The sequence below is a fragment of the Elephantulus edwardii genome, unplaced genomic scaffold (genome assembly GCF_000299155.1).
Source record: "Elephantulus edwardii isolate Elephantulus edwardi_28Jun2011 unplaced genomic scaffold, EleEdw1.0 scaffold00116, whole genome shotgun sequence".
Taxonomy (NCBI): domain Eukaryota; kingdom Metazoa; phylum Chordata; class Mammalia; order Macroscelidea; family Macroscelididae; genus Elephantulus; species Elephantulus edwardii.
This window is the reverse complement of record NW_006399866.1, coordinates 2,116,750-2,141,745: the sequence shown is the minus strand read 5'-3', so window position 1 is coordinate 2,141,745 and position 24,996 is coordinate 2,116,750. Positions and strand designations below refer to the sequence as shown.

Genomic DNA, 24,996 nt, shown 5'->3' with positions numbered 1-24,996 from the left:
CTACCTGCACTGGCCTAGTGGTAAGAAACTGCACTGCAATCTCAAAGGCACATGGTTTGCACCCACCAGCCACTCTGAGCCAGAGAGATGGGAAATCTCCTTCCATACGATTTACTGCCTTGGAAAAGCCACTGGAGGATCAGCTATGGGTCAGCTCTGACTCAATGACACAGAACAACAATAACTAAAGCAAAGACAAGAAAATATTCTCATGCCAATACGTTAATGTTAACTATGAAAAGTAACATTTTTTCACTGGAAATACTTTAATAGTTACATTTTGATACCTTGCCTTTCCTATTTCTTTTTAGATGTTAGTTACAACTAAACCCATTTTCAGTGTAAAGTTATTTATTTCAAAAATAAATTCATGAAAATTAGGGAATAACAATATATACAGACAACAGCACTTGCTAATGAGCTAAAACTTGAAGTTGGACAAAATTACAAGCATATTTTAAGTAAAATATTACAATGAAATGTGCAAGGAGCTGAACTCAGAAAATCAAAAAGGCCAAACTCGCACAGCATTTCTTACGCTCAAGGAATTGAAGAACAAATTCAAACTTTGAGTTGCTATACTTAAGGATGCTTTGGGCAGAATATTAAATGATCCAGGAAGCATTAAAAGAAGACGGAAAGCGTATACAGAGCCACTGTACTGAAAGGAATTGGCAGACACAGAAGAATTTAATAAAATAACATATGAGTAAGAACCAATGGTGATGAAGGAAGAAGTTCAAGCTGCTCTGAAGGAATTGGCAAAAAATAAGGCCCCAGGAAGTCATGGTATACCAACTGACGTATTTCAACTAACAGATGCTGCCCTAGATGTGCTCACCAAGATGTATCAAGAAATCTGGAGAACAACCACTTGGCCAACTGACTGGAAGAGATCTATATTTGTTCCCATTCCAAAGAAAGGTGACCCAACAGAATGTAGAAATTATAGAACAATATTATTGATATCATATGCAAGCAAGAGTCTGCTGAAGATTATCCAAAAACAACTGGAACAGCACATCAACAGAGAACTGTCAGATGTTCACGCTGGCTTTAGAAGGGGTCGTGGCTAATGTTAGATGGATTTTGGCTGAAAGCAGGGAGTTCCAAAGGAATGTCTCTCTATATTTCATTGATTATGCAAAGGCGTTTGACTGTGTGGATTATAACAAACTGTGGCTGACTCTGAGAAGAATGGGAATCCTAGAACACTTGATTGTGCTAGTGCAAAACCTATACTTGGACCAGGATGGAGTGGTCAGAACAGAGCAAGAAAACAATGCATGGTTCACAATTGTGAAGGGTGTATGCCAGGGATTTGTCCTATCTCCATACTTTTCCAACCTATATGCAGAACAGATTATCCAGGAGGTTGGGATGTATGAAGAGAAGTGTGGCATCAGGATTGGTGGAAGATTCATCAACAATCTGTGTTATGCATATGCCACAAACCTGCTTGCTGAAACTGAGGAGGACCTGAAGCACTTGCTGCAGAAGGTCAAGGACAGTAGCCTTCAATATGGATTGAGGCTCAATATCAAGAATATAAAGATTCTCACCACTGGACCAACTGGCAGCATCAGGATGGATGGTGAAGAGACTGAGATTGTTAACAGCTTTAGTTTGATGGCTCCACAGTCAACACTCTTGGTACCAACAACCAGGAAATTAAAAGATGTATTACGATGGGAAAGTCTGTTGTTAGAGACTCTCCAAAGTATTGAAGAGCAGTGGTGTTACTGTGGAGACTAAGGTGTACTTGATACAAGCCATGGTCTTTGCAAACACTTGCTATGCGTCAGAGAGTTGGACAGCGCCTAGAGAGGATAGAAGGAGAATTGATGCCTTTGAGCTGTAGTGTTGAAAAGGGATATTGAATATACCATGGACTGTCTAAGAAAACAAACAGGTTCATCCTGGAGAGGGTTAAACCAGGCTGTTCCTTGGAAGCAAAGATTCTGAAGCTTCATCTGACATACTTTGGACATGTTGCAAGGAGGGACCAGTCCTTGGAGAAGGATATCATGCTTGGAAGGGTGGAGGGAGGGACAGCACAGGAGAGGAAAACCCTTTATGAGGTGGATTGATTCAGTGACTGTGGTAATGGGGGTAGGTGTGTTGGAGACAGTGAGATTGGCACAGGATAGGGCAGGGTTTAGGGCTGTTGTACATAGGGTCACTATGAGTCACAGGTGACTCAATAGCACATAACAACAACAACAACAGCATTTTTATGTATATTTAACCATAATAACTAACTTTATGTTTCAACATTCCTAACAAATTTATTTTTAATGGTACAACCAAAACTGAGTACCCATCTTTTTGCCCACATCTTAGTAACACTCATTTATAACACAGGTCAGTATTGTATCATGTTTCATAATATAAATATTTACTACACATGTTAGAGTTGGAGAAATGTTTATTAAATTTTCTTTCCTATGTGAAACATTAAAGGAAGAAAAGATATCCATTATTGCTCAGGACAAATATTAAGACTAGGAAAACATCTACACACAGGATGTTAATTTAATATAGTCACACAGACACACAAAGTAAACAAAAGGCAAGCCTCACATAGATAGAAATAAGAGGACAAAAGTGTCTTTATTTCTAGAGTCTTTTACTTGAACATTGATTCCACTTTTAAAAGTTAAAGACAATGTTCTTTTTCTAGATTGATTATGTCACTCTACACAATTTCTTTTGTTTAAAATAAAAAGTATTCTAAATGAAATAAAAAAAAAACCAACTCTGTAGTTGCAGAACTTATTTCCTGCATTCAAACTAACCACTTCCTCTTATAGAAAAAAAAAGCTTTCTGAATTGTTACAGAGAACAGTTCCTTCAGATAACTCATCAGACATTTTCTATGAAAAAAAATTTGGAAGAAATATAATGATATTAACATTCTATAAAGATGTCAGCCTAGCAGCTACAAGAATGGCAAACAAAAATTTTAGTGGTACAATTCCTTATACGTACAATAGCTAACGGAGTCAACTTGCTGCGGACTGCTTCCCCAAATGGTAAAAAAATTTAACACTCTGCTGCTCAGCTGGCTTCGGTCAGAAATGAGCCCGTCCTGCCTGCTCTTTATAGAACCAGCAGCATGGTTTCTAACGGAATAAGAACTTTCTGAACTACTAACTTTTCTTTGTTTTTCTTGAAGTAATCATCAAACTGATGATTATTCAATTTAAATACCTTCACTGTTGCTTAATATTGGCACAGATTCTTCACTATAATTTTATTTGTTTAAAATTTTAAATCATGTAATAATGCAAAATATAACACACAAGAGAGTACGTGTACATGTTAGTGTAGTTATAAGACATGATTTTTCATCTTTTATCACACACTTGCTAGAATTCTACTTTCATTCAGAAGTGACTCAAGATTTCCAATTCAACCTCACAACAAAAATATCTATGTAGAATTAAAAGCTAGTGTTGAAAGTAAAACATTTTTAGACGTGTCTGGAATTTGACAGAAAAGGGGGATGCAAATTCTATAAGAAAGTGATAGTTTTGAATGTTCATGATCAGAATTTTAAATTCTTTTTAAAATAGTACCTCAAATCGAGTTACATAATAAAACTCATGATTAAGCCAGAAATAAGGAAACCTATCACATTACACGCAGAACTCAGAAATGGAGTGAATTTGAATGAAAAAGCCAAGCTAACTGTCTTTTGGCAAAAATGGCCCATAAAACTGTGTCTCTAGGAGTAAAAGAATCAATTAAGTGAAACTAGACCTGTAAAAAAATGGAAAAAAATTTACACTAGAGTTTATAAAGCTAACTTGAACTTACAAACAGCTTGCAGTTACAAATAGTTTGCAGCTATTGTAACAACTAACTGCAGTTTCTGTTAAACAATATCCTATTTTGCATTTGGAAATTATGTAAGGGCCAACAGTCCCATGACAAGGGTGAATTAGAGAAAGGGAATTATTCATTGCCTGACATGGATGAACTCAGTTTAATGCATGCATTTAGAAAACACTGCTCCCTCTGTTCAGAAATATTAGTTCACATTCCACTCATTTTGATAACCTTTTCCTTTTTTTCATTCCAACACCAGGCTAACCAACAGCAGTATTATCAGAACTCAGAGATTAGGGACTGCTTTCATCAAAGTTTGTCTAGTATGTTTTTATTCCAAAATAGAGAAATTGAAGACTTCTTTTGAAGTCTTTGTCATCAAAACACCATTAAAGAATAGTTTAGGTAACAAATAAGAAAATTCTTAATATACTAAAACACATTTTAGGAAGAAAACAAAAGATAATTAGCAGTTTGAATCTACTAGCCAGGTTGTGGGAGGAAGATGGAGTATTCTGCTTCTGTAAAGATTTATAGCCATAGCAACTCTACAGGACAGATCCTGAAGGGATTACATGCTACTTATAAAAGGATGTTTATATAGTAGAAGCATCTATGCCATCTTTGTAATTGCAAAGGACGTGAAGTGCTTGCTGCAGAAGGTCAAGGATTGTAGTCTTCAATACGGATTGAAGCTCAATATCAAGAAGACAAAGATTCTCACCACTGGGCCAACTGGCAGCACCATGACAGAGAAGAGACTGAGGTTGTTAACAATTACAGCTTGCTCAGCTCCACAATCACCACTCTTTATTATTATTTTGTGTGCGTGTATCGTCAAATCAGATCTGACTGGTACAGGAGGATATTGCGCCTCCTTCTCCGGCAGAGCATCTGGTGGATTCGAACCGTGTTCCTTTGGGATTGCAGTGCAGCTTCTTGCCACTAGGCCACCAGAGCTCCCTTTACAATCACCACTCCTGATACCAGCAGTCCGGAAATCAAAAGACAAATGGCATTGGGAAAAATCCGCTGTCAGGGCCCTCTTTTAGAGTGCTGAAAAGCAACAATGTCAGTCTAGAGACTAAGATGTGCCTAATCCAGGCCATGATCTTCACAATTACTTGCTATGTATCAGAAAGCTAGACAATGACTAGGGATGACAGAAAAAGACTTGACGCCTTCAGGTTGTGGTGCTGGAGAAGGGTCTTAGACATTCTATGGACCACCAAGAAAACAATTAGGTCTGTCCTGGAGAGGGTGAAACCAAGTTTCTCCTTGGAGGCTAGGATTTTGAAGCTCCATCTCATACTTTGGGCACGTGATCAGGAGAGACCAGTCAATGGACATCATACTTGGAAGGGTAGAGGGACAGTGCAGAACAGAAAGATCTTGGATGAGATGGATTGATACAGTACCTGGGACAATGGGTGTAGGTGTGAATCACTGAGACTGGCTCAGGACAGGGCAGGGTTCAGAGCTGTTACACATGGTGTCGTGAGGGGTCGCAGGTGACTCAAAGGCACATAACAACAAACATGAGCTACTGATGGTTCCATGGTAGAATCCTCCTCATCTTTCATTTGGGAGAACTGGGTTTGACTTCCAACATGTTTCATGTGCAGCCACCAGTCTGTCAATGGAGGCTCATGCATGGCCACGTAGCTAAAGCGTTTCAGCAGAGCTTCCTGACTAAAACACACTAGGAATAACTAGAGGTGGCTGACAATCCAAAACCCAGCCAGTGGAAGCCATATGGACCACAATGGTCTGATTTGCAAAGAATTCTGGAGATGTTGCAGAACTGGCCAGTTTTTAGTTCCTCTGTGCTCCATTTTAGTTCCATTTTTAGACTGTTGTGAGGTGAGGGCTGACCTGACAGCTAACAGGGAGAGTACACATTCTCTTGTAAGTGGATTGCTAAACATCTGACCACACCCTGGCAGCTAACAGAAAGCAAAAGCTACTTACATCTTATTATAGAGCTGGACAGATTTAGGAGATCTGAACACTGTTTATGAAGAATGTGTCAATCCACATGTGTGACATTTAACTTATTTTTTTTAAAAAAAGGAATAAAAATCAGGTTTGTATGCAGAACTGAAATGGTTTAGAAAATGCTTGCATGTTTCTAGTTCAAACATATTGTATTCTATCAAGTACATGAAAGGCTCGAGAAAGACCATGCTACAACATCTACAGCTACAACATCTTTGTAATTGCTAATCATTCCAACTGTGAAGCACAGCACTTGGGTCATTCCAAGTATTATGTGGCTGACTGTTGGGGGTGGGGTGGGGTGGGGAAAGATGAGCTACTTCATATAAAAAACAACAACCCAACCTTCAAATTCCCTGTCGCGGAATCAGACCCAGCCACAGCTGATCCTCGAGCACTTTTGAGGGAGGATGTAAATCACAAGCGAGGAGATGCCCATCTTTCTCTCTTGGAGCTGCTGGTGGATTTGAGCACCAGATAGGCTCAATTTTTGGGTGAGCATCTCAGCTCCCTATGAATTATGCCAACAAGGCCTCCTATTCATATTTCACAGATAAATAGATCATTTCATCATGTTTACAAATCAGGGAAAGGATATTTTTACTAGATTCAAAGATTATCATGCATAGAAGTGGGAAATTATATGGAATAATGATAAGAAATGACACAGTGTAATATTCAATAGCATCTTTTTTAGTTTGATACAAAAGGAAAAAAATAATGTAACAGTCAAACTACTGTTTGTTTGGGAAAATTATGGCTACATTCAAAAGCAATAGAGCTTTCAATGTTAAGCATTTCCATGTTTAGACACCACTCTGTCAGCTTTACTGTTTATAATGCCAAATGAGTAATTCATCATATCCTTTGGGAACAGGAAGTAGTACTTTCAAAAAAAGTAATAAAATTATGCTTTCAGTATAAGAAAAAAGACAGCATATTTTGTAACTATAGCAATTCAATTTAAAAGAACATATAAGAAATATCAGATTCATCCATAACAAGGGAAGAGACTGAAACAGCAATCAAAAACTTCCCAAGAATAACAAAAAACCCTGGACCAGATGGCTTCACTGGAGAATTCTACCAAACATCTAGAGGGGAACTGATAACACGCTGTTTAAACACTTTCCAAAGATACAGAAAGAAGGAATGTTCTCCAGTTCATTCTAGGAAGCAAACTTAATACCGATACCCAAACCTGACAAAGATCCAAGAAAACTGTAGGCCAAACATCCTAGGAATACAGATGGAAAAATCCTCAACAAAATACTAGTGAACAAAATCCAGCTACATAGTAAGAGAGTGTATGAAGTAGAGTGTATCAGTAACATATAAAACCCACAATAACCAAGAGGGATTTATCTCAGGAATGCAACATTAGAAAACCAATCAACATAATACATCAGAAGAACAAAGGATAATAAACACATTATCATCCTTTCTGTGGATGTAGAAAACGCATTAGATAAAATTAAATACTCATTCTTGATGAAACCTCTAAAGAAGATTGAAATAAAAACAAATACTTCCATATAATTCAGGGTCTATATGAAAATTCTATGCCAGCATTGCACTTAATAGAGGAAGACTAAGAGCTTTCCACCCCTCATAATCAGGAATGAGTTAAGGACACCCACTCTCGCCATTTCTATTCATTATTTTAGTGAAAGCCCTGGCCAGAGTAAAAAACAAACAAACAAAACAAAAACAAAACAAAAACAAACCAAAAACCCACAAGAAATGGAAAAGGAGTCATATAAACTTATCTCTATTTGTAGATGATATGAGTCTATATGTAGAAAACTCCAGCATAATTTACCTTAAAGAAACCATAACTGGCACCCAAGCAGATATATACACACCCATGTTTATTGCAGTTTTGTTCGCAATAGCAAAGAGCTGGAAACAACCCAAGTGCCCATCAACAAACGAATGGATAAAGAAGCTCTGGTATATTCATACAATGGAATACTATGCAGTATTAAAAAACAAGAAACTCATGAAATATTATGCAAAGTGGATGACCCTAGAGGAGATTATGCTGAGTGCAATATCTCAGTCACAAAAAGACAAATATTGCATAGGGCCCCTGTTGTAAAACAGGACTGACATTGGGGTTGAGGGAAGACAAAGAAGGAAGGGAGGAATGATGTATATGGCATTGAAACAGATGAGGGAGAGAACTGTTTAAAAAGGATATATGATTGGGTATTATTGTCATGACAGGAGTCCAGAATGAAGGCTGCACAGTAGAGTTGACTTGTGGGGAGGGATTACATAACAATGAAAGAGTTTTACTTTTCAAGAAGAGTGAATTGGGGGGGGGAGGGCGTGGGCAGGGAGAAAAGTGCAACAATGAATGAATGGAAACCCTAAGTCTCTGTAAACTTTCATTAAAATTAATTTTAAAAAACAAAAACTAAGGGGAGCTCTGGTGGCCTAGTGGCAAGGAGCTGCCACTACAATCCCAGAGGCGCACAGTTCGAATCCACCAGATGCTCTGCCGGGGAAGGAGGGACAATCTCCTCCTGTACCAGTCAGATCTGATTTGACAGTACACTCACACAAAAAATAATCGAATTTAAAAAAAAACAAACAAAAAACAAAAAAACAAAACCAAAACCAAACTCCAGAGTGCACAAGAAAACTTCCAGAACTAATGGGGGAAGTTAGCAAAGTTGCAGAGTGCAAAGTCAACACACAAAGGTCAGATGGGTTTCTATACGCCATCAGTTAGTCATTTGTAAGAGAAATTAAGGAATTAATTTTACTTACACTGACATCCCAGAGAATAAAATATCTACAAAATAAATTTAACCAGAGATGTAAAGGACATGTACAATGAAAATGACAAATACTGTGCAAAAAGATCAAAGACTTGAATAAAGAGAAAGATGTCCATTGATTGGAAGACTTAATACTTCTAAGTGTCAATACTGCCCAAAGTGGTCTAGAGAGTCAAGGAAATCCTGATTTAAATTCCAGCAGCCTGATTTACAGAAATAGAGAAAACAATCCACAACTTGGTGTGGAAAGGCAAACCTACTGCTGCCAAGTTGATTCTCATGCATGGTGACCCTCTACTGGGCTTCTGAGGCTGAAAATCTTTATAGGAAGAGACTGTCCAACTTTCACCCAGAGCAGCTGGTGGATCTGACCCATCAGCCTTTCAGTTAGCAGCCCAACGCATAATATACTACAGCATCCGAATTCCTTATGGAGAGACAAGAGACTTTAAACAGCTAAAATAAAATAAAATATTACTTTAAACCAATTCTCTTTAGAATAACAAAGTAGGAGGCTGCAAATTCCTGATACCAAAACTTACCACTAGATCCTTTTTCAGCTCATTAGTGTGATGATTGGGTGTTCATGCTTTTGTATGACATGTGCCTCACTTAAGCCTTGTTATAACATTAGCACATTACCCATCAGACGTAAAAAAGCAAACAATTTATGACTATATAGCTAGAGAAGTAAAAAAGAGTCCACTAATGCTGTAAAACAACAGACATAGATCAATGGAATAAAAGTGAGAGTCCAGAAATAAACCCACACATGTATTCTCAACTGACTTTTTAAGAGTGCTAAGTCAATTTCATGAGAAAAGAAAAGCTTTTTCACTATCTCTTAAAAACTCACTCCAAATGAGTTGATTTCTACTCAGAACAGCCCTCTACTGAGTTTCTGAGTCTCTGAATCTTAACAGGAGGAGACTGCCCATCTTTTTCCAAAGGAGCCAATGGATGATCAGAAGTGTGAGAAGTATAGCCTTTTTATGTTTCTTTTTTTAAGATAAAATAGTAAAAGGTAGATTTATTAGAAAGTTCATCACCAAAGGATGGATGCCCTCTTTGAAAAATGGAGGGGAGGCCAAGTACAGCCTTTGATTAGCGCCTTGCAACACAATCTGGTGGAAACCACAAGAGCCCCTTCTTCAATAAATGACACTGGGAAAACTGGAGTCAACATGCAAGATCCACATATAAAAAGGGACTTAAAGGCTCAGAGCATAAATGCAAGAAGTAGCAAGGTATTTTCTCATGCGTTAAAATAATGGATAAATGCAGAATGCTACACTATGGAATAGATTTTCCATTTTTAGGAAAATAGACTCTATAAGAAGATAATGGTCTCTAAAACTTGTGTCTCTAAGGAGGAAGGACAGGATTGACTGTGATGATCAGTGTAAATGCTAGTGGAGAGCTACTATACTAGGAGTTTTACTACGGTGCTCTGTTTACAAAGTCTGTACTTTCTGAGTAATTTGTCCCTAAGCTAGTATCTCTCAAAAACCCCGATTGTTATTTTTTTGTAACATTCTTGTAGAACATATGGTTTTCTCAGCAATGCATTTCTGTTACTATAGCAGAAACCACTTAGCACAAAAACACGAAGTAACAAGTTGCCATTAATAAATCAGCAGAAACAACAAAGCAAGAAACCAGTTCCACAAAGATAGCAGATACTGAAATTCATCAGAGAAGAATCTGTGTTTATAGTATGTTTAAAATGAAGGTGAAAATTTGAAAAAATAAAATGGAAATTAGAAACTTAGTGCTTACATTTAAACCAAAGATTAGATATAGTTGAAGAGAGAATTAGTGGAATGGAATTAAGACCAAAACAATTACAAAGAACAATGGGGGGGGGAGGCAAAGAGATGGGAAACAAAGATAACTGGGCATGAAACATACAGAGTAAGAAGCTGGAACTTACACTTGATAGTCATACTTGCAAAAGGAGTAAAGGAGAGAAAGGAGACAAACAAGATTAGGAAGACCCCAAACTATGGATTCAACAAACTTAATAGATTGAAAGGAAGATAAAAAAATAAAGTCAGCCTTGAAAAAAAACCAAAAACAAATCCATAAAGTGCCATGAAGTTGTTTAGTACAGAAAATACCATGTAGAAACAAGTAAAATGAGAGTTTTCCAAAAGCGAGGCATCTGACATTTTTAATAAATTGTTGTGTACTGCCACGTCAGAACTGGACCATAGCTGACTCTGTAGCAGGTTTGCAAAGGCAGTAAATCACATGGGAGGAGAATGACCACCTGTATCCCATAAAGTAACTGATAGATTCGAACCTAGTACCTATGGGTTGGCAGCTAAAGGTACGCAGTTTGAATCCACCAGCTGTTCTGGTGCAGAAAGATGAGCAATCTCCTTTCATGGATTTACTGCCTCTGAAAACCCACTGGATGTTTAGATTAAAAAGTACTTAACCAAATCCCTATTAATCCATTTGTTGTTGTTGTGTACTGTATGGTCAGAACCAGTCCATGGCTGACCCTCAAGTGGGTTTTCAGAAGTATATCATATGAGAGTTGACTGCCCACCTTTGTCCTGCAGCTGCAGCTTTTCTGGGCACCTGGCGGTGGATTCAAAGCACACACCTTACACTGGCAGTGCAATTCTGTACCACTAAGCCACCAGAGACCCATATGAATACATCTGGTTATTTAATTAATACAATAAGGTTATATTATTTATTAATATCATTATTATTACAACTATAGACAAAAGACTTGAAAATCTTCAGATGATATCATTTTAAATTAAAAATCAAGTCATAAAAATACAGCTAAAGTATTTATATAAGGTGAAAATGAAGTAAAGTCATAAAATATATTTTTAGAGATAAGTATGTGATTAAATTATAAAGAATAGGAAAACTTTACTACGGGATGAGGATTAGGAGAGAGACTTCAAAGGCATCATTAAAATCCTATTTCATAAGATGGGGTATGATTAAGTAGGTGTTCTTGTAATGATATTTTTTAATAGTGTGTCTACATAAGGTATAGATAAAACAGAGATGAATTAGGAATTTCTTTGGAGAATGAAGTGAGAGAAAGGATTATTTATATTTTCTGATATTTCCACAGTGATAATTTTAAAAGGCCATAAAAGTAATTTCCTTTTATTTATTTTTTTTTTCATGGCTGCAGTCACTGTATCCATCCACCCAGTTCAGGGTCATCTGCTCTTTCCCCATCCCTCCAGCTTCCCAAGGACGATATCCCTCTCCAATGACGACCTTCTGAACAATAAAGCTTCATGATCTTTGCCTCCAAGGAGCATTCTGGCTGCATAATTTCCTTTTATTTTTAAGTAATTTCTTTTATAAAATTCTTAAACAACTTAAGTATTCTGATTCTATCTTGAGGATATTTTAGAACACATATATTTATGGTAATTATATCTCTAGAGTAAACAGACTTTTTAAAAAACTTCATGCAGGTTAATTCAATTTTGTTAAATAACATTTTAAGCTACATTAAGGGTGGCTTTCATGGATAACTGTGTCAAATTTATGGTAACTTTATCAATAAAGCAATATGTTATATTATACATTTTGGTAAATACTCCCCACTCAAAATAAAATTTGACATTGGAATACATATTTCAGTTTATCAGATACCAAGTCTTCAAGCAAGGGTTCTCACAGCACTGAATAAATAGCTAATTTACACTATTTCACAACTGAACTCATCCCCAATAAATTTGGCAAGAGTGAAAGAAACCTATGAAAACACTGAGCTTTTCCCAAGTAAAGCATGAGGCTTTTCTAAAGTCAAAACAGCCCTAGGCAGTGTGGAATGAATACTGTTACTTAAGAGCTTAATTTTGTTTACACTGTATTGATGACTTTAATAAAAAGAAAATTCAGCTTCTAGGGAAAAAACATGTATTTGGCCACAAAAAGACACAGTACAAGCTTTATAATATTCCTAATTGGCAATACAAGTTCACTTAGAGTAAAGCTTTTAGAGGACTTATATTTTCAAGACTTGAGCTACTATCAGACTATACACTATAAGACTTGGGCTGTTATCAACCTGAATGAATTCATAAGGAGTCAGGAGTGACTGCGCCTTTTTTAAGGGCAGCTTTCTAAGTAGCCATCTTCTTTCAGATGGTGAGAGACAGTTGCTCCTGCTTTCAAAGGTGGACATTTTCTTTAAAAAGCCATGAGAAAGGGCCACAACCTCCAGAAACCACATTCCTAAGTCATGTTCATGGTCTAAATCTCCACATCATCACCCAGGGACCAAACAACAAACAAGCCCCTCAAACGGCTAATAGTGAGATGCCCCATGAATCAAGCCCAGAATACTGTCTCTTCTGGCTCCCATAACTACTAATACAAAATGAAAACACTCACAAGTTGATGTCCTTTCTGTGGCTACCACAGAAAGAAGAACTTGAGGACCTGTGACGAATATTTAAAAGGGAAATGAAAGAAAGGCTTTCACTTAGGCCTTACCTTTTCCACATCAGCTTTTGTCACGTTTATGTCAGCATCCATTTTCTCAAAAGACTGTTGTGCTCGGTCAGCCTCTTTGCAATCTCGCTCAAATCGCCTTTTACTCTAAAAGTAGGAGAAAACGACGGCGAGAAATGCCATTATCTACAAACCGATGAGATTCAGGTCAGAAGGCATAACTTTATTTAAATTCCCAAATGAGTATTATCATTTGTATGGATTCGCTCACTATATGTCACAATTTTAGTCAGATATTTAAAATTTTGCACTTATTTTCATTTGACTTTTTTTCACATGATTTTTACAAAAATACTACTTCACCTCTTTAGGCTCACAAATATTTTACTTTAGACAACGGCTTTTGAAACAAAATTAAACTCACATCAGAAAAATATCTAAAGACATTTATCTATTTATTTTGTTACTGTTTTTTTATTTATTGATTAATTCAAATTTGAATTAACTCCAAGTTCTATAAAGACTTTTCTGAAGCTCTTTGCTTTTCACTTACTGATTCAAGTTGCTTCCAGCAAGTTTCTATGTGCTGCTGTGCCTTGCGTCCATCACGGAAATGCTGAAAGAGAGAAGGCATATTGGTGACTATGTACTCCCTCGTCATTGCATGAGAGAAAAAAATCATTCACTTAAATGCTTCCATATTGAACATCTAGTATGTGTCCTCCAATGAAATGTAAGAGTTAAATAAAATGGAAATGAGAAACATGAACAGTCACAAGAGTTTCTTTAAAATTTTATAGAGTAACACTGAATTCTAGATCTTACATACAAAGGTGCTTTACTCATATATGAGTCATATATCATATAATTGAACCATGCAAAGTATATCATCCCCATGGACTGCCAAAAGGACAAACAAGTATGTCTTAGAAAAGATGCAGCCCAGGGGGCTCTTTGGAGGAAGGAGAGTGAAACCCTGACTCACACACTTGGGCATGTTGGGAAGGATATCATGATTGGAGGGGGGGCAGTCAGTGAAGGAGGGGAAGACCCTTAATGAGATGGATTGATGCAGTTACTGTAACACTGGGCTTGAGTATATCAGAGATGGTGAGGATGGCACAGGATAGGGCAGGACTTAGAACTGCTGTTCACGGGGTTCCTATGAATTGTAGTCGACTCAACAGCACTTAACAACCTACAACCAGGAGAAGATAAAGTAGATGAATGGGATCCTCTAAGACTCAAATCCCTATGCACATCCAAAAACTTCAACAGGGTAAAAAGGGAAGAAACCACCAACTGGGAAAAAGTATTTGGTAATAACATTATCAGACAAGGGACTTATATCCAGAATTTATGAAATACTTGAGCACCACAACAAGATAAAGGTAAAGAATCCAATAGAAAAATGGGCACAGGATTTGAACAGGCACTTCACCGAAGACGACATTCAGATGGCTAACACGCACATGAAGAAATGTTCAAAATCCCTAGCTCTAAGAGAGATGCAAATTAAAACAACTATGAGATATCATCTCACCTCAGTCAAAATAGCAAAATTTAACAGAACAGCAAGCAACAAATGCTGGCAAGATTGTGGAGAAACTGGAACCCTTGTTCACTGTTGGTGGGAGTGTAAAATGGTGCAACCCCGGTGGAAAGAGGTATGGTGCTTTCTCAAAAAGTTGCAAATAGAGATACCATTTGACCCAGCAATTCCACTCCTGGGAATATACCCCGAAGAGACCATAACTGACATCCAAGCAGATATATGCACACCCATGTTTATTGCAGCTTTGTTCACAATAGCAAGGAGTTGGAAACAACCTAAGTGCCCATCAACAAACGAATGGATAGAGAAGCTGTGGTATATTCACACAATGGAATATTATGCTGCATTGAAAAACAAGGAACTCATGCAATATTATTCAAAATGGTTGACTCTGGAAAACATTATGCTGAGTGAAATATCCCAGTCACAAAAGGACAAATATTGCATGATGCCACTGTTGTAAAAGAGGATTGACCTTGGGATTGGGGAGAGACTGAGTAAGATGGGTTCAATAATGTATACTGCACTGAAACAGAGGAGGGAGAAAACTGTTTAAAAGAGATATGTGATTAGGTATTTCTGTCATGACAAGAGTCTAGAGAGATGGCTACATGGTGGAGTGGACCTGTGGGAGGTTTTGTAAAACAATGAAATAATTTTTCTTTTACTTTTCCAAGAGGGTAGTGTTCTCGGGGAGGCTTGGGAGGGGAGAAATGCGCAACAATGAATGAATGGAAATCCAAAGCCTCTGTAAATTTTTACTGAAATTAATAATAAATTTAAATTTAGAAGAAAAAAAAAACCCAGCACTTAACAGCTCCTCACTGAGGGTGATCTGGTGGCCTAGTCCATTGAGCTGTGCTGCTAACAAAAAAAGTCATGGCTGTCTGATGGTCTGAATCTTCCAGAGGGTCACTGGGAGAAAAGACAGACAGTCTCCTCCCAGGCAAGTGAGTGGGTACCTTGGAAACGCAGTGGAAGATAAGCTACGAGTTGGTTCTAACTTGATAGCACTGAGTTTACTCCACACTTAATGAAGGAACACACATGGTTCACTCACCCACATTTTACATTTAAAAAAACAGGAAGACATCTATGAATACCAAGGAGTGAGGCAGGAGTAGCTCGGGCTGTGACAGTTTCAGCTACGTGTCAACTGAGCTGGCTCATGGTTCTCAGTGGTTTGATGTGATTTTTCAGTGATGTAATCTGTCCATTACATAATGAAGTCTCAGTCTCAGTTTTAGGATCAAATGTGGATTTCTGCACCATAACCTGATCTATGAGATTTAACTAAGTTGATTAAGTGAGGAGTTGGTATATAGAGGCTCTGTCAGCGAAAGATGGGCAATCTCCTCCCATGCGATTTACTGCTTCTGAAAGCCTGCTGGAGGATCAGCTATGAGTTAATTCCAGCTTAAGGTCACATAACAGTAGGTACATATTCAGAGAGTTAGGCACAATTTGGTGGTTGGTGAGCATTGCTGACTTTTTCCAATGCACAGCGATCCTATGTCCAACACAATGAAATACTGTCTGATTGTCTGACATCCTCACAATGGGTGCCATGTTTATCCCACTGCTACAATCACTTTGTCCATCTTTCTCATTGAAATTCCTCTTCCTTTTTCCTCTGGTCCTTAACTTTACCAAGAATGAAGCTCTTCCCTACGGTCTGGTCCCCTTCTCCTGATAACATGCCTAAAGTATGAGAGATGAAGATGAAACATCAATCTTCCCAGCACAGGGATCTGAGTATCCTAATGACACCATCTGCTCCAGCCTCTTCTCGCATGGTAGCAATGAGGTCCCTCCTTCACTATGTGCTTGCAGCTTCTCCTTCTAACTCTTATGACATAAAAGGTGTTGCAAGCCACACCCCAGGGAAACTCTCTTCATAGCAAATCAGGGATGTGACAGGATTAAGACCTTTGACCCTTTTAAAATTGCTTGGCTTATTAGATCATGGGAAACAGCTAACATAACTGCCACATTGCATCACTCATGCTCATTCTTATTGTCATTAAGAGCAACCAATGCACAGCTGACCCTCAGTAAGTTTCCAAGGCTGTAAACCGCATGGGAGGAGAGTGCCCATCTTTCTCCAGCAGAGCATCTATCTACCTACTCCTCACTTAATCAACATAGCTAATCCACCAGAGACATAAGGTCAGCACCACAGGCCTAGGCCATCTTCAGGTCCCAAACACTGAGAATCGGGGCGCAATCATGTAAGAAAAGGCATTTTTTTGGGGGGGAGGGTAAGCATCATAATAGTTATAGTACAGGGTTCAGGTCTTTTGTTCATCGAGTTGTTATGAGTGATGCTTGACTTGACAGCACTTAACAACAACAAGAAGAAACATCTATTAAGTAGCTGGATGCACAAGCCTGAGTCTGAGGAGAAGATAGTTTTTAAAAAGATATTTTGTCTTCCTTTAAAAAGTGGACAGTTAAGCCATGAGACCAGATAAAAGCATCACAAGATATTAAGATATCAAGAAAAGACCGAGTGGGGAAACAACAGCCTTTTTAACAAATGATGTTGGCAAAATTGGAAAACTATCCGTAAAAAACTCAAGCAAGATCCACACCTCACTCCATACACAAAAACCAACTCAAGGTGAAATCAAGGACCTAGGACTAAAACCAAGGACTATAAACTTCATTAGAGAAAAGCTTGATAGAACTCTAGAAGCTCTAATCCACAACATAAACAGTCTTCCAAGCATCCTGAAAAATCTACAGTCAGGAGAGGATAAAATAGATGAATGGGACCTTCTAGTAATAAAATCTGTTTGCACATCTAAAAACTTCTCCAACAGGGTAAAAAAGGAAGTCACAGACTGGGGAAAAGTATTTATAAAATACTGGAGCACCACAACAAGATAAAGGTAAATAATACAATAGGAAAATGGGCACAGGATGTGAACAGACACCTCACCAAAGAAGATGTTCAGATGGCCAACAAGCACATGAAGAAATATGTTCAAAATCCCTAGCTCTAAGAGAGATGCAAATCAAAACAACTATGAGATACCATCTCATCTCAGTAAGAACAGCAAAATTTAACAGAACAGCAAACAACAACTGCTCGCGAGGTTGTGGAGAAACCCGAACATTCACTCTTGGTGGGAATGTAAAATGGAGCAACCACTATGGAAGGCAGTATTGCTCTTTCTCAAAAAGCCAGAAATAGAAATACCATTTGACCCAGTAATTCCACTACTGGAAATAGACCCTAAAGAAATCAGAACTGCCACCCAAGCAGATATATGCTCACCCATGTTTATTGTGGCTTTGTTTACAATAGCATAGAGTTGGAAACAACCTAAGTGCCCATCAACAAATGAATAGATAGAGAAGCTGTGGTACATCCACAGAATGTAATTCTATGCTGCATTGAAAAACAAGGAATTCATGAAGAAGTATACAAAATGGGTGACCCTGGAGGTCATTCATTATGCTGAGTGAAATATCTCAATCACAAAAGGACAAATACTGCATAGTGCCACTGTTGTAAAGAGGACTGACATCGGAGTTGGGGAGAAACTAAGAGGGGATAAATAATGTATACTGCATTGGAACAGATTAGAGAGAGTACTGTTTAGGAGAAATATATGATTAGGTATTATTGTCATGACAGGAGTCCAGAAAGAAATCTGCATAGTGGACTGGACTTGGGAGGATGGACTGCATAACAATGAAAGTTGTTTATGGGTGTTTTTTTTAACTTGTCAAAGAGAAAAGCAAACTGCGGGGAGGGGGGGGAGATCGGTACACAGGGAGGAAAGTGCAACAATGAACGAATGGAAATCCAAAATAAAATAAAAATATTTTTAAAAGGGGGAAAAAAGGACCTATTAGAAATATTTAGAAATAGGAAGAGAACAATGTCCTTTTTTATTCTGATGACTGGAAACTGTCAGTGTTTCCTAAATTCTTTAGTATCCTTCAACTATGATATCAATAATAATTACAATTAACAGGTGTGCTGGGTGTTTTCAGCATCCAATCTGTGCCTCGTTCTGTATCCCTATATGTATCAATGGACAGGCCCCCAGTGGTGGATCTTCCTGTCCTGTGGTTGTAATCAGATTTGCCTAGAAGATTCTAGCATATAAGAGGTCAGGAATTTATACCTGCGGCATCCCCTGGTTAAGATGCCATAATTGACTCACAACCAAAGGCCACAGCTCTGGTCAGGTGGCCCTCTCCATACAGCAAATATAATCATACAGTCCTTATGTTGCTCCTGCTCTATGCACTTTGAATCTTATCAGCCCCATGATGCCAAATCTTAATCCTTTCCCTGAAGGCTACTCACAGCATCATAAGACTGAAAAAGCTCAAACTCATTGCCATTGAGTCCTAACCACCTCATAGCAGACTGTCAGAGACTGTAAACTGCATGGTGGAGACTGCCCAGCCTCCTCTCAAAGAGCCGCTGGTGGATTTGAACTGCCAGAGAAGCATCCCCTGTAGGTCAGCAATTCAGCTCTCTATCCTCTAGGCCCTGCAATACTGTAAATGCTCCTTTAAATAGAGACCTTCCTTTAATGACTCAGTTTGATGTCCTCTCTGATTTCTGTCTGGTAAGGTTAAGAATTAGTGGTGAGAGTTGCTATGGAGAAGAGGAAGGAGAAGAATGGCTGAGGTGAAGCGGTCTTTTAGTGCTTTGTATTTTACCTAGTCCACACCTATGATTTATCTAAGTCATCAGTGATAGATGGCTAGTGTGGTGGCAGGAAACAAAAGCAGGTGTCCCCTGCCTCCTCAAAGGTCAGTAATTTTTTTTTTTAAAGGGGATGTTTTCCTGACTCACAAAACACAATGTGTATGCATTATTGTATGACAAACCAATCTGCTCTGTAGACTTTCACACAGATTACAACATTAAAGTTTAAAAAAACAAACAAAGGAACCAAAAAAACCCAAGCAGACATAAATAAAAAGTAAAATGCCAACCAAATTCAGAGAAATGTCCACTCTGTCTTTCAAAGAAATGCACACCCTATCTTTGTAGCTACTGTTAAACGAGTGTTTTAATGAAATGAAAACTCCTTTAAAGTCAATGGCAGTATGACATGGGGAAAACTTGAAGGAACCCAGGAGCACATGCAGAATGGGACACAGCACAAGCTGACAGGCTTCATTACCAAAGGAGTCTTCTCTGAAAACAGCAGACAAGTACAGGCAAATTTGGAATGTCCTGGGGATGATTTTGATTGAAAACTCGTGTTGCAAATTCTCTTGATACTCCTAAATGTGTTTAATAAATGCAATTTATTTTTAAAGGATGTTGTATACTTTGTGTTTAATAGTGAACTTGCCCCCAGGACAGATGCATCAGTCACATCACCCCTCATTATGCTACAAAACATGTTGGACTAACAACAATTATCTGGAAATTCCATTTCTAAGAGTAACACTTCATGTGATATAAAAATCTAGGTAATGGTTATTTCCCTTCAGTTATTTATGATGTTCATTTCTCCCCCGAAACATATTAGGCTACATACACACACTATCTCTCTCTCTGTCCCCCTCCCTCCCTCCTTTCCTCCCTCTCTCAGTGCTGTAATATCCCTTAGCAAGTTAGGAGAAGAAATGGAACACAAGGCCTCAATGGTTTATGTATTTTCTGACCTGAATCACAGTGGTCACATTTAACCAGTTCTATCTCCCCTCTTTTGATGTGAAAAGCTATTGTAGCAGTTACAAAGTTACAAGCTTGCCAGATGTAGTTATTGTTTATTAACAAACAATGGCAAAATATCTCTTCTCTGAACAGTAAGCAAGTGTGTATCTAAAAAGTGTGCCTCCAAGTTTTAAATAAAGAGGGATTGTTCTCTGGAAAAAGATAATAAGCCTTTTTCTGGAGGCCCAGGGTGAAGTCATTACCCTGCTCTTCTCCTATCAGAGAGGAGACAGGAAATGCCATCTCTAGGGACTCAGAGAATGTGTCTTACTTTCTGCTATAATAAGAAGATTTTAGTCCCTTTTAAAACATATAATAGGCTCGAAAACGCCTGATGGTATCTGAGGGTAAAGGCTAACCTTGTTTTCATTTCAACTTTTAGTTGAGTCCTTAATCAGTAAAAAGGAAAGTATATCTTGAAAAAAAAAATTTCCCAGTGATCAGGGTAGTTAAGACAAAACCCACAGAAAATCTAAAATAGGCAGACATTAACTTGAAATTTACAAGACAAAGTCTCTAAGGAGATTTTGCTGCACTGCTAGGAATCATACTTAGGCTGAATAAACAAACAGACTTCTCAGTGTCCACAGACTACAATTTGAGTAGCTACAAGAGTTGCTCAGCACTATTATACATACGTTATTTAAAACATACGTTATTTTATTTTATTTTAAACATATGTTATTTAATGGTGAAATTATACAATAAAGCAAAATACAGGATTGCTATTAGAACAACCCCTTAACAACAACAACAACAAAAAAGGCAGGAAAAATACGAGAGAACGCCACTGAAAACAGTCTGCCATCTGGAATTTTAAATAAACGCAGACTCCACAGCTGAAAACAAAGAAACTGAAGACTTTATAAAGGGCAAAGGGTGGTGGTGGGGGGGAGTTTCCAGAAACTGTGTTCTAAGACACATGAAAATTTTCTTCAGAATCAAATACAAACTTAGTTTGAACATTAAGTGTGTTTAACCTTGCTCTGGATCCTTAGAAATTTTACGATAAATCTCTCTGGTGGAGACATTTACATGGACTGTATTAGAAAATTCCGAAATCACTTTCTGTCCTGCTCAAGTGAGCATTTCCCATCCCTGCTTAAACCTCAAACCATACACACACAGAAACTTTAGTGATGGGAGTTGCAGTCTGCTTTTATTTAATTAAGACTCCCCCCACCCCCCAAAGTCCTTCACAAGAAACATTCTCTCTCAATGAACTGGCTCTGGGTATTGGGCAAGTGATGCTATGTGTGAGCCGAGGCTTACATCTAAGTAGAGCTCAAAGGGAAACTTCCTTTACTTTGACTCCAGGTGCCTCTTTTTCAACCTGTTTCTCTGATATTCTCTTTTGCTGATTCTCCTATTTAGAATGCTCCACAAATAGAAGCAGTTCAGCTAGACTCGATCAGAGTTTTGCTGTTCTCCAAAATAATTTCTCCTTTCACATTCCTTAAAATTTTAATTTTAATTAGCTCTTGGGACGAAAGGATAAATTAAAAACTCTCAATATTAAGGAGAAAGGTGCTGAAGTCCCACATTTGAACTTCTGCAAGGGTGCAGAGCTATTGTTTTCAAACTTCAGCAAGAAGAATCTTCACTAATAACTGTTGGGGTAGGGCCAGGTTGAGAGGTGAAACCCTCTGAGGGCAGTAATCCTTCCCTGGGTGGAAAGGCCTCATCACTCACCTGATGAACAAGTGTTACCCATATGCCCACTGTGTGTAAGGTGCTGCTCTAGACATAAGGACAGCGACACGAGTAGGGAGATGGTTAGGGAGCTTTGTACAGTTCTCCAGGGGAGACACGATGATGGATGGGAACGAGGGGGAGGCATGTTTGTATTCAGAACTTTTACTGAATACAGAGCCACAAAGACCTGGACATGGAAGCTGGAATGGTGAGAGAAAAGACATACGCAGGAGATGCCATGATCTTTGGCCAAAGAAACTAAATGTAAAGGGGGTGCCATTAAATTGATAACAGAAGGTGTAGCCTAGAGTAGGGAATGACAAATGGGCTTTAGGGCATCATAAATTCATCTCTGTACTTGTTAACAGGACCACGGCCCTGCACAACCCTTAGGGGAGGGATGGGGGGCCACACTGCTTCTGGGGTTCTGGGGTTTCCACAGATAGGATGCCATGGGGCGCTACTGTATCCAGCTCTGAGAAGAACTCTCAAACAGGTAACTGGGGTGTAAGAATTCAGGACACAAAACATCAGACAAGCTCTAACAACAAAAAACAAAACCCCACAACAACACATCAGACAAGTACTTCTCACAATTCTTGGGAGAAAAAGAAGGTATCTTGGTAGCTCACGAGGCAGAAACACAAAAGGGAAGTCAATTTCAACTCAGGATTTAAGTGTCCTGAAAACCAAATAAATACATTATCCCATGAATGATGCAGTATGTGCCTTTGTTCCACCAGTTCAATGGCATTGTAGGTGCTAAAACCACAGAGGTAACAAGGCCTGTACTTAACTAACATGTCACTAGCATATGCTCTTTCAAAGCAGAGGAGACCTGGCAGGACAAAATGCACCATCTAAGGTCTATAAATGAAGGCATATTTGCATGTGTTCAGGAGCGAAAATCTGAAATCAAACTATTGATAAACAATTAAAGTAACTACTAGCAGTGATATTTCATCACTCAATTACTAATTGTCCCTAGACAATTCCTAATTCTCTGGGCCAGACATTTCATAAAGTGCAACAATCACTTACACAGCCAGCAAAAGACCCAGAACTCAAAGGTGGAAAAGTACCTCGCCTTTTGATTTATTTAAATAAAAGCAAGGTCTCCAAACAGAAGAACTGCCATGAAAACTCCCTGTTTCTTTTTCAAATTATGAAATTGAGAGACAGTGCTGGTCTCTTGTGATTTCTTTCCATAGGTCCAGGCTTTCTTACTGAGTACGTGGTTCAAACCCACCAGCGGCACCACGGGAGAAGGATGGGCAGTCTCCTGGAGGGCCAGCTAGGCAGCACTCCTGACTTCACAGCACACAATAACAACAATTCAGAGCGGAATATCCTGAGGACTGACGAGGTCGGAAATGGGTTTTTAATGCATGTGACCATGAAAACCTCTAAACTTTTACTTTCTTTGGTGCTATGTATCTGTTTTCTGACAAATATTTTCCTAAATGTACTAGAGACAGTCCATGATAGAGAACTGCCTTACAGGAATTAAATCTCCTCATAAAGCCCATAAAATAGAACTTACCTATTTTTTAAATTTTATTATTTTGTGTGTGCATACCGTCAAATCAGATCTGATTGTCACAGGAGGAGATTGCCCCTTCTTCTCCAGCAGAGCATCTGGTGGATTTGAACCATGTACCTCTGGGATTGTAGGGCAGCTTCTTGCCACTAGGCCACCAAAGAGCCCTAGGATTTAGCTAATTTTTAAAAGAATGCTATTGAGTTAACTGCAGTATCAAATTGCAAACATTTCTGAAATCTTGGAGGGAAACCTGAAATGGTCAGTTCTCAATAATGTGAGGTCTGTAGGCATTTTCTGAGGCAGTCATCAGAACAGAGCAAGGAAACACTGCATGGTTCAAAATTGGGAAGGATGTATGCCAGGGATGTGTCCTGTCTCCATACCTTTTCAAACTGTATGCAGAACAGATTATCCAGGAGGCTGGGCTCTATGAGGAGAAATGCGGCATCAGGATTGGTGGAAGATCTATTAACAATCTGCATTATGCAGATGACACTACCCTGCTTACTGAAACTGAGGAGGTACCAAAGCGCTTGCTGCTGAGGGTCAAGGATTGCAGCCTTCAATATGGATTTAGGCTCAATGTCAAGAAGACAAAGATTCTCACCACTGGACCAATTGGCAGATTCTCACCACTGGACCAATTGGCAGCATCAGGATGGATGATGAAGAGATTGAGATTGTACACAGCTTTAGTTTGCTTGGCTCCACAGTCAACACTCTTGGCACCAGCAGCCAGGAAATTAAAAGACTTATTGCGATGGGAAAGTCTGCTGTTAGGGACCTCTCTAAAGTACTGAAGAGCAATGGTGTGCCTCTAGAGACTAAGGTGTGTGCATCTTATGTATGTAAGAAATACAATTTTTTAAAAAACCAACTGGAAATAACCTACACATCAAGCAACAAGAATTAAGTGAATAAAAACTGTTAGAATACAAAGTGACTACAAATTCTAACTGCTGAAACCATACATTTTCATGCTCAAATGGAAAATGCTTATGATAATAAGTGGGTACCAAAGAAAAGTACAAAATTTTATCTACAACAGGCCTTCTCTACTTAAATACTAGGTGTCTCAAAACTATATCCACAAAGAAACCAAGAAAATGGAAGAGTTTCATGTAAAAGTTATTGTTCATGAATTCAAAGTTTTAGCCATTTGTAAAAATAATAGTACTGTATCCTCCAAAAGGAGAGTCAGGTAAAAGAAGTAGAAATTCTTGTTGTATATGGTCATCTTAAAAAGATTATGAACATAGTATTCACTGTAAATTGTAAAAATATAGAAAATGTAGGCCAAATATAAAATGTTGAGATTTTACTACATTAAAAGTAGCCAGGTTCCCTTATAAGGAAGTTTTTATATTTCAATTATTTCTACTCATTACAATTACTTACTTTGAGTCAATTTTGAGTCATACTACCACTGGGTTTC

The 24,996-nt window shown here is 38.3% G+C and overlaps 1 protein-coding gene across 1 annotated transcript in view; it reads right to left on the bottom strand.

Annotated features, from left to right (window-relative positions):
* The window catches only part of FNBP1 (formin binding protein 1), a 90,938-nt gene that overhangs the window by 42,896 nt on the left and 23,046 nt on the right, over nt 1–24,996 (bottom strand). Inside the window, exons 4-5 of the mRNA XM_006892460.1 lie at nt 13,621–13,683; nt 13,110–13,214 (exon numbers count right to left, since the gene is read on the bottom strand). Of these exons, the coding sequence (XP_006892522.1) occupies nt 13,110–13,214; nt 13,621–13,683 (168 nt within the window). The remainder of the gene's footprint in view (nt 1–13,109; nt 13,215–13,620; nt 13,684–24,996) is intronic.